The sequence below is a fragment of the Mustela erminea genome, chromosome 13, assembly GCF_009829155.1.
Source record: "Mustela erminea isolate mMusErm1 chromosome 13, mMusErm1.Pri, whole genome shotgun sequence".
NCBI classification, from domain to species: Eukaryota; Metazoa; Chordata; class Mammalia; order Carnivora; family Mustelidae; genus Mustela; species Mustela erminea.
Window position 1 is genome coordinate 20487655 of NC_045626.1, and position 13864 is coordinate 20501518.

The 13864-nt window shown below is 40.7% G+C and overlaps 1 protein-coding gene across 1 annotated transcript in view; it reads left to right on the top strand.

Moving 5' to 3' along the window:
- The first annotated feature begins 2552 nt into the window (after window positions 1-2552).
- MBD2 (methyl-CpG binding domain protein 2) overlaps window positions 2553-13864 on the top strand; it is a 67898-nt gene continuing 56586 nt past the window's right edge. Inside the window, exon 1 of the mRNA XM_032311414.1 lies at window positions 2553-3268. Coding sequence (XP_032167305.1) covers window positions 2730-3268 — 539 coding nt within the window. The 5' untranslated portion in view covers window positions 2553-2729. The remainder of the gene's footprint in view (window positions 3269-13864) is intronic.

Genomic DNA, 13864 nt, shown 5'->3' on the forward strand with positions numbered 1-13864 from the left:
ATTATTTGTCCAATTTTTAAGAGAAACAAAATGATCTATCTTTTAAGTATTTAGCAACTTTTCTCAATATTTTTAGGATCTTAACCCAGACTCGGTAAGAATTTAATGATTCCTTAATTAGATTTCTTTCTTCTTTTAGTGGGAGAATAAAAAACAAAAAAAACAAAAAAAATTTTATACTTTGCATTATAGTATCACAGCAGAAAAATTCAAATTGTGACCCAGAAAAGCTTCTGAAAAACCTATTTGAGATTTTTCTTAACTGAGGGAACATTAAACTATGATTTAGTAAATGGAATCTGGTAGTAGAAGTCAAAGTAATTACTTTGAACTCATACTAATTTATTCCTTTAAACATGCCTTTTATATCCATTATGTCACTTGATCTATATAGTCTTTCCATGACAAAGCATGGAATAATAAAAACTTCCCAAAGTATATCTTTTCCCATGTGTTGTCTCAACTACCATTTTTACTAAGATTTTTGCTTTGTTCATCCTTTAAGTTTAATTAGGTGTGAAAATCAAAATCCTTTTTACAGAGTGTTTGTCATCCAGGCTTTGATCTCATTTTTCTCTGACTTTAACTCCTTCACCTGAGCCAAATTGAAGGTGTTCCTTAAGATTTAATTCTTTTTGTTTTTAATTATTTTAAAATTACTATTACTACTATTTTAACCATGTATGTTCTTCCTCGGAGATCTTATTTGCTTGCAAAGTTACCTTCAATTACCACTTTCACAAGATGACTTCTAAAACCACATCAGAACTGACCACTCTCCTGAGACTGACTTGAATTTCCAACTCTTTGCTAGACACATTTTTAAGAATGTCTTCCTGGAGAAAGCTGTAACTTAATGTTTCGCAAATTAAAGACATCAAAAGATATCTAAGGTAAAGTTCAGATTCAGATTTGTATGTATGATTTAGTGTTTGCATATATTGCAAATGTGTCAAATAAATTTTGATTTTCCACTAATCAATTTTTTCTTTCTTTTTTTTTTTTTTTTAAGATTTTATTTACTTATTTGACAGAGAGATCACAAGTAGTCAGAGAGGCAGGCAAAGAAAGAGGGGAGGAAGCAGGCTCCCAGGTGAGCAGGGAGCCCAACACCGGGCTCTGATCCCAGGACCCTGAGACCATGACCCAACCTGAAGGCTTAACCTACCAAGCCACCCAGGCGTCCCTAATCAATTTTTTTTAAAAGATTTTATTCATTTATTTGACAGACGTAGATCACAGAGAAGCAGGTGGAGAGAGAGAGGGGAGGAAGCAGGCTCCCTGCTGAGCAGAGAGCCCGAGGCGGGCTCAATCCCAGGACCCTGGGATTATGACCCAAGCCGAGAGCAGAGGCTTTAACCCACTGAGACACCCAGGCGCCCCATCAATTTTTTCTATACAATAAACTCAGCCCTCAACTCTTAAGTCCTATGTGTACAAAACCCGAAATTTATCATCAATCTGATAAAATGTGCATTACATTTTTCAGTCTTCCAAACAGTTCTTGACATATCATCTTGAACTTTGATAGTACATTTCTATAAGTATTAAGCATCATATAGAAAACGTGCTTCTCTGGAATTTAACTCAGTTTTCTTAATCACTTTGACACTGTTCTTTAAACTCAATTCTGAATGTTGAGTTGGCAGATCCAAACGAATTCCACCCAGAATCCTAAAGGGTTGTCATGATGGGTTAAGTTAGTCTTTCAACACAAGGGAAATGAACACAAGGGAGTATTTACCGAGCCAAAGGCCACTGATAATTGTCAAATGCCTTTATACAAGGAGGTCTAAACTAAGAAAAAAATCCTCCAAAATATGATAAATTCGTGGCTCAGTTGGTTGGACGACTTCGGCTGGGGTCATGATCCGGGAGTCCCAAGGATCGAGTCCCGCGTCGGGCTCCCAGCTCCATGGGGAGTCTGCTTCGCTCTCTGACCTTCTCCTCGCTCATGCTCTCTCTCACTGTCTCTCTCTCAAATAAATAAATAAAATCTTTCAAAAAAAAAAAAAAAAGACTTTAAGGGTAAACCCCGTACAAGTGGTGGGAATGTTCCAAGTTGCCGTTTTTCTCCTTATAGCGTCACAGTTCCTGGACGATAATCAATCCAGGGATCGACATGCAGAATCCAATCACTTTGGAGCATAGTGATTTTCATCTAATGGGACACTTTGACCCACTTCTTTAATCTGAGCTCCTTGGCAAATTTTGGTAGAGGCGGGAAAGCGAGTATTGGGTTATCTATCACCTCCTTAAATGAACTGTCAAGTTAGTGAATATAAAATGAGATATTTTGTTACGCATTAATTGGGAAGCAAACGTAGGTAAAATCATATAGAGAGAAGTTAACCCTACAGGAAATTAAGTAACTGCAGTCCTTCTGACATTCCTCCACAAATGACTCCGGGGCCCGACCCGCCTTCCGGGCTCTGCGCTCGCCCTGGCGGTGGGGGCCGGGGGCCGGAAGGGCGCGGCCGGGGACGGAGCGGGTGGGGCTGGGGGCGTGTCCTCGAGGAGGCGGAGACAATATGGCCGCCCAGAGCGCTTGGAGGACCTAAGAGGCGGTGGTTGGGGCCACGCCCCGAGCGGGAGGGCCGCTCTGTGCGCGTCCGCTCTATGATGCTTGCGCGCGTCCCCCGCGCGCCGCGCTGCGGGCGGGGCGGGTCTCCGGGATTCCAAGGGCTCGGTTACGGAAGAAGCGCAGCGCCGGCTGGGGAGGGGGCTGGATGCGCGCGCACCCGGGGGGAGGCCGCTGCTGCCCGGAGCAGGAGGAGGGGGAGAGCGCGGCGGGCGGCAGCGGCGCTGGCGGCGACTCCGCCATAGAGCAGGGGGGCCAGGGCAGCGCGCTCGCCCCGTCCCCGGTGAGCGGCGTGCGCAGGGAAGGCGCTCGGGGCGGCGGCCGTGGCCGGGGGCGGTGGAAGCAGGCGGGCCGGGGCGGCGGCGTCTGTGGCCGTGGCCGGGGCCGGGGCCGTGGCCGGGGACGGGGCCGGGGCCGGGGCCGGGGCCGCGGCCGTCCCCCGAGTGGCGGCGGCGGCCTTGGCGGCGACGGCGGCGGCTGCGGCGGCAGCAGCGGTGGCGGCGGCGCCCCCCGGCGGGAGCCGGTCCCTTTCCCGTCGGGGAGCGCGGGGCCGGGGCCCAGGGGACCCCGGGCCACGGAGAGCGGGAAGAGGATGGACTGCCCGGCCCTCCCCCCCGGATGGAAGAAGGAGGAAGTGATCCGAAAATCTGGGCTCAGTGCCGGCAAGAGCGATGTCTACTACTTCAGGTACCGCCCTGGGGGCGGGGAGGGGTCAGCAGGGTCAGGTCGGGGTCAAGGGTCAGCAGCTGACCTGGGCAGGGGATGTCTTGATGAGAGCAGGGCCCGAGGGAAGTGGCAGAGACAGGCTGGCCTGGTAGTTGAAGGTCCCTGAGCTCTTGGGTTGAGAGCTGACCCCAGTACAGTGACAGGACAGGCACAGTGTCTGAATGGTGAGAACCCGGAGGGCGTCTTAATGTGGACGGTGCTGGGGAATATGTTTGGTGGAGAAAAGCGTACTCTCTCGCAAGAATGGTTAGTCCATAGAAGGGTTAAAAGAAGGTGTAATTCATCGAAACTATAAAACCCAGTCACTGTTGGCTCCTGTCCCAGCCTTTCCCAGATTCATCATCACAAGAGTGTTTAATCATGCACATGTGGAAGAATTCGCTATCTGCAGTAATAAGGTTTCAGTTATTTGTGAGATCCAGGAAAGTTTGGTATAAAGTAGCTACTTGGAATGCCTGAAGTTTCCTGAAACTGTCTTGGTGTCGCAGAACTTACTCACTTTTGAAAACTGAAACACTGTAATATGTTGTTAGACTCCTAGACCAAAATTTGTCCCCCAGGGGATGTTTGGCAGTGTCTGGGGACATTTTTGGTTCTGATACCTTGGGAGGGTATGATCCCGGCATCTAGCAGTTAGAGGCCAGGGATGTTGTGAGATATTCTATAACACACTTGATGGTCCCCACACAAAGAATTATCTGGCCCAAATGTCACCAGTTTGAGAAATCTTGGTCTGCATGATTCAGGTTTTCACCCTGATGTGATCTTGCAGTCTTGTGGTCATGCTGTCCATGTCATTGGATGATCTACTAAGCTGAGAAAAGTGCCTGGGGCTATTGATATCAGTGGAATTTTCTTATCAAAAAATTTACTAACTTTTAAAAATAAACCATCCTATTTATAGAAGAGAGTATAAACATGTTATATTCAGTGGTGTGGAGGGCCATTTTTGGGGGCTGATTGAATAATTTTTCAGGGAATACCTTTGCGTGTTGGAGCCTGTTATTGCCAGCCATTTAGCCATTGGAATAATGTTTTAAAAGATTTACTTTCTTCATCAAGTAGGTTAATACACTGGCCCTCAGGGGGGAGAGGGGAATACACATACATAAACTCAACAATGTTTATGAGTTGAGAGTACTTTTAAATAGACTGGAAAGGTTAAAAAAATAATACAAACTTTTGTGTGTGTGTGTTTATACGGACAAGAATGTGATTACCGGGGCACCTGGGTGACTCAGTGGATTAAGCCTCTGCCTTCAGCTCAGGTCATGATCTCCGGGTCCTGGGATCAAGCCCTGCATCAGGCTCTCTGCTCAGAAGGGAGCCTGCTTTCCACCCCACCTCACCCCCCAACCTCCCCCACCCCCGCCTGCCTTTGCCTACTCGGGATCTCTCTCTGTCAAATTAAAAAAAAAAAAAAATGTGATCACCGCTGGAAAATACTTGTTTTGAAATTTAAATGATAAAATGGCAAACTTATTCTAAACATTCAAAGGTGATTATCTTATATTTCCCCATTATTAAATACTAAATTTACTTCAGTAATACTGAAAAGGTTATTGTGGAACAATTGTTACTCCTCTCAAGTTCACTTGTTTCATTTAGTGCTATTCACAATTGCTCACTTTTGCACATTCTTTCATTAACAACTTATGTTTTCTTTCTAAGCGGATAATATGCTACTTTCTTTCTGTGAACTATGTATTGACTTGTAGCCAATTATATTTTACAAGAATATTCTGTGTCTGGGATTGAACTCCTTGAGGAATAGGTGACTAGTTTATTCTCAGTAGAGCGTCTTAGACTTTGAATTTCACTCTCTATGGCATTTCTCCTGGGATATAGTTTGTTTGGTTTGGGATGACGTATTTGTTCAGACTAACTTTGGGTTATTGCAAAGTGTTTTTTGTTGTTTTCCTCGCAGTATCTGGAAAAGTTATTTAAAAAGCCGTCTTGCTAATTTTGATTTGTGGTCACTTAATATTTTTTTAAATGTGTTGTAAATTTTTACAAGTGTATTTAATACAAATGTATTTAACTTTTAAATACAAACTCAATAAATATTTTAAGATAGAAAAGCTGATATAGTTTAAAAAGAACTTTCCAAACAAATTCATCTTACAGTAAATGAGAAACCAGTCTAGTGATACTTACAAAATTAAAGTCTTTTATTAGACAGCGCAGCATGATTTGCTTTTTACTTATTAATACAAAATGAAAAGACACTTTGAATAGATTTGTGCTGCATGTGTTTAGTTCAGGGTTGGAAGGAATGTTGTCTAATTGTTTACTGACTACAACATGTTAGTTACTTTTCAGGATTGTAACACTCACTCTTGATAACCTTCTGAGAGGTTACATTCAGAGGTCGTGCGACCCAGGGTAGCATGATGTGGTATTTGTAATACAGCAGTTTTTCTGACTTTGACTTCCTTTTGCCGAGATGAATGGTGGAGGGCATCTACTCATAGTGAAGGTGAATACATTCTTTTTCAACCAAACTGTCACACTTTGCATATCAGCATCCCCATAAATGCCTCACCCTTTAAAAAACCAGTAGCTCCAGGCGCCTGGGTGGCTCATTTGTTAAGTTGTCATTTCTGTCTTCCGCTAAGGTCATGATCCCAGGGTCTTGGGATTGAGCTCCCTGCTCGTCGGGGAGCCTGCTTCTCCCTCTCCCACTCCCGCAGCTTGTGTTCCCTCTATTGCTGATTCTCTCTCTGTCAAATAAATAAATAGAATCTTAAAAAAAAAAAAAAAAAACCCAAACCAAAAACCAGTAGCTCACCAGGCATCTCTGTTAATAAGTGCCTTAAGAGTTAACTCTCCCATTGGTAATGTGAACACCTGCACCCATTTGTTCACACAGATTCTAATAATGCTAACTCCTGAATTAGCCTGCCCCTGGGGAGATTAATTTAAACAGATCTGTGCCTGTTAACGGAGGGTGTGGCTTACACTTATTAATTGGTCTGAAATTAAGTTCAATCGTGAAAGCCTCAAATTTTGGTAAAATGGTGTTTTGGCTGTTTCCTGAGACTGCCAGGTTCTAATAGGAACACGTGCCTTGAGTTGCCTGTTAAGCAGTATAATTATGCCTCGTGTCAGGATTACTGATAGTGTTTGGCAGTTCATACATTATCATATAAAGTGTGTTTTTAAAAAAGGTGTGGTTAGATAAAGTGCTGGATCCATTGGTAATAGTTTCTGAAAGTTTGTTGCCATCATATAAACCCATTATGTGAACAATAATATTCTAACTGGTCCACTTGACTCCTGGTTTTTGGTTCCCTGCAGTTGCTGACTGGTATTTTTGAAATTATTTTCCTCTGCATAGGACCCTATAGGAGCCATAGGCCCCTATAGGAGTCTAAACTTGTTGGTTTCTAGACTTTTAGTTATCATTAGGGTTAAAGATCTGGGAATCATGGCAAACTGTTAAGCTGCTGTCATAAAATATGTGGTTGGATTTTGGAAACAATAGTAATAAACGTTTTTGTTTCTTGTGTCAAAATTATGATGCATTTGTACCTGATCACTTCCCTGAAAAAAGGATACAGGGGAACCAGAGAACAATTAAAATTATCATAGGGAACAGGTGCATGAAGAGAGACTAAAGTTATTTCACTTTGATCTGGAAAGAAGAGGACTCATAGGCAGTAAAACCGAGGTCTATAAAATCATGAATGAATGATAAAAGTAGAAGTCTCTAGGGAAGGCAGCAGCGCACAGGGATGAAGAGGTCAGGAGTTGATCTTCTAACTGCACAAAACCTTTTGGTGCAACCTTGAGCTTGTCACTTACACTTCCTGGTCCTGTGGTTTGTCAGTTTGTAAAGTGCATATGATTTCTACCTGTACCTCATTGTGTTACAAGGATTCAATTTCAGATCACTGAAATAAATACGTAGATCTCTTAAAGCTTCAGATATGTTTAAGGACTAATTAAGGGAAACAATTCATTAACTAAAGTTGTATGAGCTGAACATATACATAGGTTTAAAAAAATGTATAGGTATATCTGACTTGCTACCAGAGGTTGGTATGCTGCTTTGAGGGCATGAATTCTGTCACTAAGCATGTCAGAGTTCAACCAGGCCTTTCCCTCTTTTTTTTTTCTTTTTCTTTTTTTGGTCTTTTATCTTAAAACAAACAAACAAAAAACCACCACCACCACCAACAACAAAAACCTCTGCCTTGTAGTCTTTGTTGGGAAAAACTAGCTGAATGGATCAGGGGAGAAATTCATCATCACAGTTCTTATATATTAAAGTCTCTTTGGCTTTCAGTAAATTGTCTTTTCCCCTAATAATCGGCTTTCTGGCCATCACTATGTAGTTTAGCCTGGTGTCCCGTCTGTTACTATACTATTTATTTACGAAGAACCTGTGGCTCTCACACATAGCTGTCTTTCCTCCTAGTACAGTGCTGAGCACATAGATGCTAAATAAGTGTTTACCAGTTGACATGACTCTTAAAAATGTGTGAAACAAGTCTTAAATGACCTGTTAGCTTTTGCTTTATATTTTCTGGTGGTGTGTTGGAATGAAATTGGTTGAGATAGGAAGTCTAAACATTTTCTAGTTCCTTATTTTCATCATTAATATTGAGGATATTATGGAAGGCCAGAAAACATTTTAGAGATGTAGGTACAATGGTAAGTAAAATGCTTATAGTGCAAAGATACAAGTGAGAAATAAACATTTGAATTTCATTGAGTCTAAGGTTTTTTTTTTTAGCATAGGATCTTATGTGCCTTAATTCTTTGTGTGTTTTGTGTCACAGCTCTCATAGTTTTGGCAGCCATTAATATATTTTTTAAAAAATACTTTACATATATTATCTTACTGGGTTCTTTTTTTTTTTTTTAAGATTTTATTTATTTATCAGAGAGAGAGAGGGGGAGAGAGTGAGCACAAGCAGACAGAGGCAGGCAGAGGCAGAGGGAGAGGCAGGCTCCCTGCCGAGCAAGGAGTCCGATGTGGGACTCGATCCCAGGACGCTGGGATCATGACCTGAGCCGAAGGCAGATGCTTAACCAACTGAGCCACCCAGGCGTCCCTCTTACTGGGTTCTTAAAACATTGTTATCTATAGGTACAATTCTCCATTTTACTGATGGGGACTTAGGACAGGGAAGTTAAGTAACGTGCTTGAGGTTGTACTGTTGGTAAGGGCAGAGTTAGATTTCTGATGCAGGGGATTTAACCCCAGAACTTTTAACCACCCCGTTCTCCTGCCTCCCATAGAGATCCTATGTGTAATCTTCAAATATTGCAACATTTCATGCCTAATTTACTTTATTGAGCTTGGCAAGCTACTAAAACCATGCAATTAGTTACTATTATATTTGTACCTTAAGTTGACAAAGGGTAAATTTTAAATCCTCTTTGGTACTGAAGCTGTTGTACTGAAAGATGATCTTCCAGCTCTGTGTAATATTGGAGAAGAAAAAGAAGGGAAAAATTGTAAATCAACATAATTTAAAGCAGTTTTATTCTGGATTGTAGAAGTGGTCATTTTGTTCAGAAACGTTTCCCACCTTATCTCTTACTTGCTCTCTCCATATATATTTAACTTAGGATTGACCCTATTATTTCTCAGATATTCATATAGGCAGCATGTTCCCTTAAGGAGCAAGCTATAGGTCATCTTCATTTTTAAAAGTTTTCACTTAAGGGGCGCCTGGGTGGCTCAGTGGGTTAAGCCGCTGCCTTCGGCTCAGGTCATGATCTCAGTGTCCTGGGATCGAGTCCCGCATCGGGCTCTCTGCTCCGCAGGGAGCCTGCTTCCCTCTCTCTCTCTCTCTGCCTGCCTCTCCATCTGCTTGTGATTTCTGTCTAATAAATTAAAAAAAAAAAAGTTTTCACTTAAATTAGAAGAAATCACATTGTAACTTGAGGGTTAAATGTAGCTTATGAGATAGTTTTGTATGTTTCCTGCAAAAAGCTCCTGTGCTGCTTTCAGAGTTGAGGTACAATTGAAATGTGCCCTACAGACCAATTAAAAAAAAATCTCTTTAGTTGGAGGGAGGAACTAAGTGTAATGTTTATTACTAAGTGCTTACTGCAGAATTGCAAGTTTGACTTGCTTTTAGTCTTTTTTCTTCCTTTTTTTTTTTTTAAAGACTTTATTTGAGAGAGAGAGAAAGAAAGAGCAAGCACACACACAAGTGGGGCGAGGGGCAGAGGGAGAAGCAAACTCCCCGCTAAGCAGGGAGCTGGACAGTGGGCTTGATCCAGGGACCTTGGGATCATGACTTGAACTGAAGGCAGATGCTTAACTGCCGGAGCCACCCAAGGAGCACTTTTAGTTTTTTTTTCTCTTGATATTGCCTGATTGAACCCTGGATCTGGAAATAAAAGATAAACAGCTATGATGAAAACTGTTCTCTGGTAATTCTCTCTCAGCTGTACCATCACAGCTGTTCGTGTTGTGCTAGAGGAAATTTTGTTAGGGTGCAACATTGCCATCTGTCCTACATTTGATTTTTAAAAGCTGACATGCAAAGTCTCACCTGCCAGAACCCCCATAATACCTGTAAGAGAGGAAATACATAGCTCAAAAGGAACCGATACACATGTATTCTAAAAATAATCTCAAATTGATGGTTTTTTTCAAATTGCTTTTAAAAAGTTTCATTTGTTGAGATATAAACTCAAAATTTAATTTTTCATAATTTTAATTAATGGGATAGAAGCTGGCCATTGGCAAAGGTGATGATACTTTGTTGATATTTTGACATTATTGCCTTCCATTCTGTGCATCTATGTGTTTCTGCTCTTTTATTGTTCTTTTTATACTGGAAGAATCCATAGATAAGGTCAAGGCTGAGTGTCCTTAAAATGATTGCCAACATGTATGCATGTCTTTAAAAAGGCCTTTTCCAGAGGCTCCTAGCTCTTTTTTCAGAATATAGTCTTTTGGGGTATACTTACCTGCCTATTTTTTATTGTGGAAAAATTCAAATACCTGCAAGAGCAGAAGTAATTAGACAAGTATAATGAATCTCCCATGAGCTCATCAATCAGTTTTAACAGTTATCAACTCCTGGCCAAGCTTGTTTCATCAATATTCAGCCCCCTTTTCCCCATTATAATTTGAAATAGCTCCCAGATGTTTTTAATTTCTGACATTTCCACAAGTGTCCAGTCCTCAATTCAACCAGAATAACCAGTGTTTTTCCTTTTTCCTTTCTCAAAAAGTGAGTACCTTAAGGCAATGGGCTGAGATTAGGTATAATTCTGCATTCAGTCATTTTTTTTTTTTTTTTTTTGTGGATCACCCTGGCTTTCATTTTTTCTCAACTATGATAATAGAGGTAATAGAATTTGCTATCAGTAATATACTGTTTGCATGTAATATTTGTTATATAAATGTTAGTTTATGGAATGAGAATGATTGGCACATGATTTAGATGATGATGATTATTATTAAATAGGTCTTTTATACCATTTAAATTGTGTTGGTGATTCCTTAATCAAAAAGGTGGAATGCTGTCACATTTTACCAGCAGTCAACTTGTATATAATTTTTTTCTTTAATGATGCTTTAAAAATAATTCTCTACTCCAGCCCCAACTGCTAAGGAAATTCTTTAATGCTCAGTTTTGCTCAAACTCCATATTAAAAAAACAAGCAAACAAACTACTTTCCACTTCTCAGGGAATATATTCAGTTTGTATATTTTAATGTTTATGTTCTAAACATTTCAGTATAGAAATATTCAAATGGATATATAAATGTAGAGAAAGTCATATAAGAAATTACCAAGTACCCAGTTCAGCAATTATTTCTTCCATATCCCAATCCACTACCCCTGACTCAACCGTCATTATTTTGAAGCAAATCTGACATCAGATAATTTCATTCATAAATGACTACTTAGTTCAGTATGCTCTTTGTGAAGATAAAACTTAAACTTGTAGAAGTTTTATAACCATGCAGAATTCAGTATTTCAAAACTAGAATACAAGAGATGCCAATAAGCAGTTCAAGATTATTTACCCGTTACTGGCAGGTAACATTCCACTACTTCATTCTGGGAAAGTTTTATGGAAGAAGTATGGTGTGAATTGGTATTTCTGGGCTCTTGGGGATCAGGGTTGGAGTCATGCATTATAGATCAGGTAAAAGGTAAAAGATACTCAGCAAATGACTGAAGAGGGAAGCCATTCGGCCTGTTTGGAATAAATAAACCAGTATAGCTGGAGCAAAGGTCACTGGGTTAGGAAGAGTGGAAAGTAGGTTTTAAAGCTTCTGAGGAGGTAGAGGAAAAAGAATGCTACATGCAGGGCTAAGATGTTTGGCTTCCATTTGCTAATGGGTTAAAGTCATTGAAGGCTTTTAAATTGGAACTCTGGTCAGAGTGGTGTTTTAGGAAGAGTAGTTTGGATAGTTGAGAATGCAGAGACAAGCAAATAGAGTCACTTATCTTGTCCTGGTGATTTAGACCCAAGGTGTTAAGACTTGATTAGGCAACAACAAAGGAAAGGAAGGATGGATTCAAAGGTGAAAATGAAGGAACTGGATTTAGTAACTGACAGGAGATGGGAGAGTATAAGTAAGGCAAGAGGAGATGAAATCTGCAGCGGAGGGCTGAGACGGGTCACTTTAGGAAAGGCCTGCATGTAAGGATTGGGAAGAAGGGATTTCGAGACGGGGGATGACTTGAAGGTAGATTTCTTTGTGTGTATGGCATTCAGCTTTGAGGCAATGGCATGTATTATTTAAATTAATTGATTTGGCAGTTTTCTGATTACATGTTTTTGTACTAAAGTACAAAAAGTTAATTTTAATTTCAGATCTTAGTCTCAGCCAAAACTCGACTTGTGGAGACAATTGTTATATAAAGTTAGAGAAATCTTTTTCTTTTAATATGTACTCTGTAGCTAACAAGTTAGCTTTAACATTTAAAGAAGGTAGAAAACAGGGGCGCCTGGGTGGCTCAGTGGGTTAAAGCCTCTGCCTTCAGCTCCGGTCATGATTCCAGGGTCCTGGGATCAAGCCCTGCATCAGGCTCCCTGCTCAGCCTGATGTCTGTCTCGGTCTCTCTCTCTCTGCCTACTTGTGATCTCTCTGTCAAATAAATAAATAAAATATATATTTAAAAAAAAAAAAAGGTAGAAAACAGTAGAAAGTTGATGTTTCTTTATTCTCAAAATGTTTCCAGTGCTGTAGTTTAGAGAATTTTTAGTGTGGAGGTTTTTATTATTCCTCACAAAGTACTGTTGGCAAGTGATGCACTTCTGAACACGATCTTCAGCCATATAGCCACCATCTGCTGACCACAGTGCTCCTTGACAACTCATAGGCCAGTTTCACCGTATTGCACTCTGATTATTGCCATCCCCCCAGTTCATCCTGTTAGAAACTGGTTTAAAGATACATTTGTGTTTGCTCAGAGTCTGGTCTCCTCATAATGTTTGACTAAACATCATGATGATCCGTGTTACCCAAGTAACATGAAAAAAGAGGTTCTGCTGTGTTAGGGGAGTGTTTATAGAGTGCAGTTGCACAGGCAAGCAACAGGTTTTCAGAAGAATTAGTTTTTATGTGGAAACTGGCAAGGCATGTGACAGTTGCTAGCTCAGGGAATGATGTTTGCACGTGAATTTATAGAGTGATAAAATGAGAATATTACTAAATTAAGGTGACCACAATTTAAGTAGTTTCTGTATCTCAGTGCGGTTTTTTTTTAAAGTTGAAAGTCAGATACCAAACGGAATTTCTTTCTTTTTGATAATCTGTAGTTAGAAACCTCTAAGGATGGAGTTAGGCCTAAGAAGTGCTTTAAACAGTTTAGGGGCACCTGGGAGGCTCAGTGGGTTAAAGCCTTTTCTTTCTGCTCAGGTCGCGATCCCAGGGTCCTGGGATTGAGCCCAGCATCAAGCTCTCTGCTCCGCAGGGGGCCTGCTCCCCCCCCCCCCCCTGCATCTCTGCCTACTTGTGGTCTCTGTCTGTCAAATAAGTAAATCAAATCTTTTTAAAAAAATGAAAGCAAAGACACAGTTCAAATGATGAAATGTTCTTACATGAAAAAAAATTCATGTCTTTATTTTAATTTAATCATTCCTTTTGGGTATTTGAAAGGTAGAGAAGTTAAAGGTGAAATCACAAGTCGGTTCAGGGCTGGCATATCTGGGGGCAGTTGGTAGGGAATTTTTTTTTGTGGTTGAAAGTGAAATATTAGTATTTCATTACTGGGATTAGAAGTAATTACTTTGGTAGAAACTGAAAATGACTAATATCCTTCACTAGTCTTGAGAATTTTTTTTTTTAAAGTAATTTTCCTAAGTTGTAGTTTGCTGCTTTTAGAATAAAAGCTTAGTCACGTTAAGTTCTGGTGTGTGGGGACTTCAGTTTACTGCGGCCATCTTAGAGGGCAGTCTGGGTTAAGACCAGAGCTTAAGTGACAGGCAGTCTTTTTGTTAATCTAGCATTATTTCATCTGCCCCTGCCAGGTTCGTTTTGGTGCTGTGCACATATTTTATATCTGATGGGCAGAATTCTTATTTAACCATTCCCATGGGCCTTGCCTTTCTATATGCTTGTCTT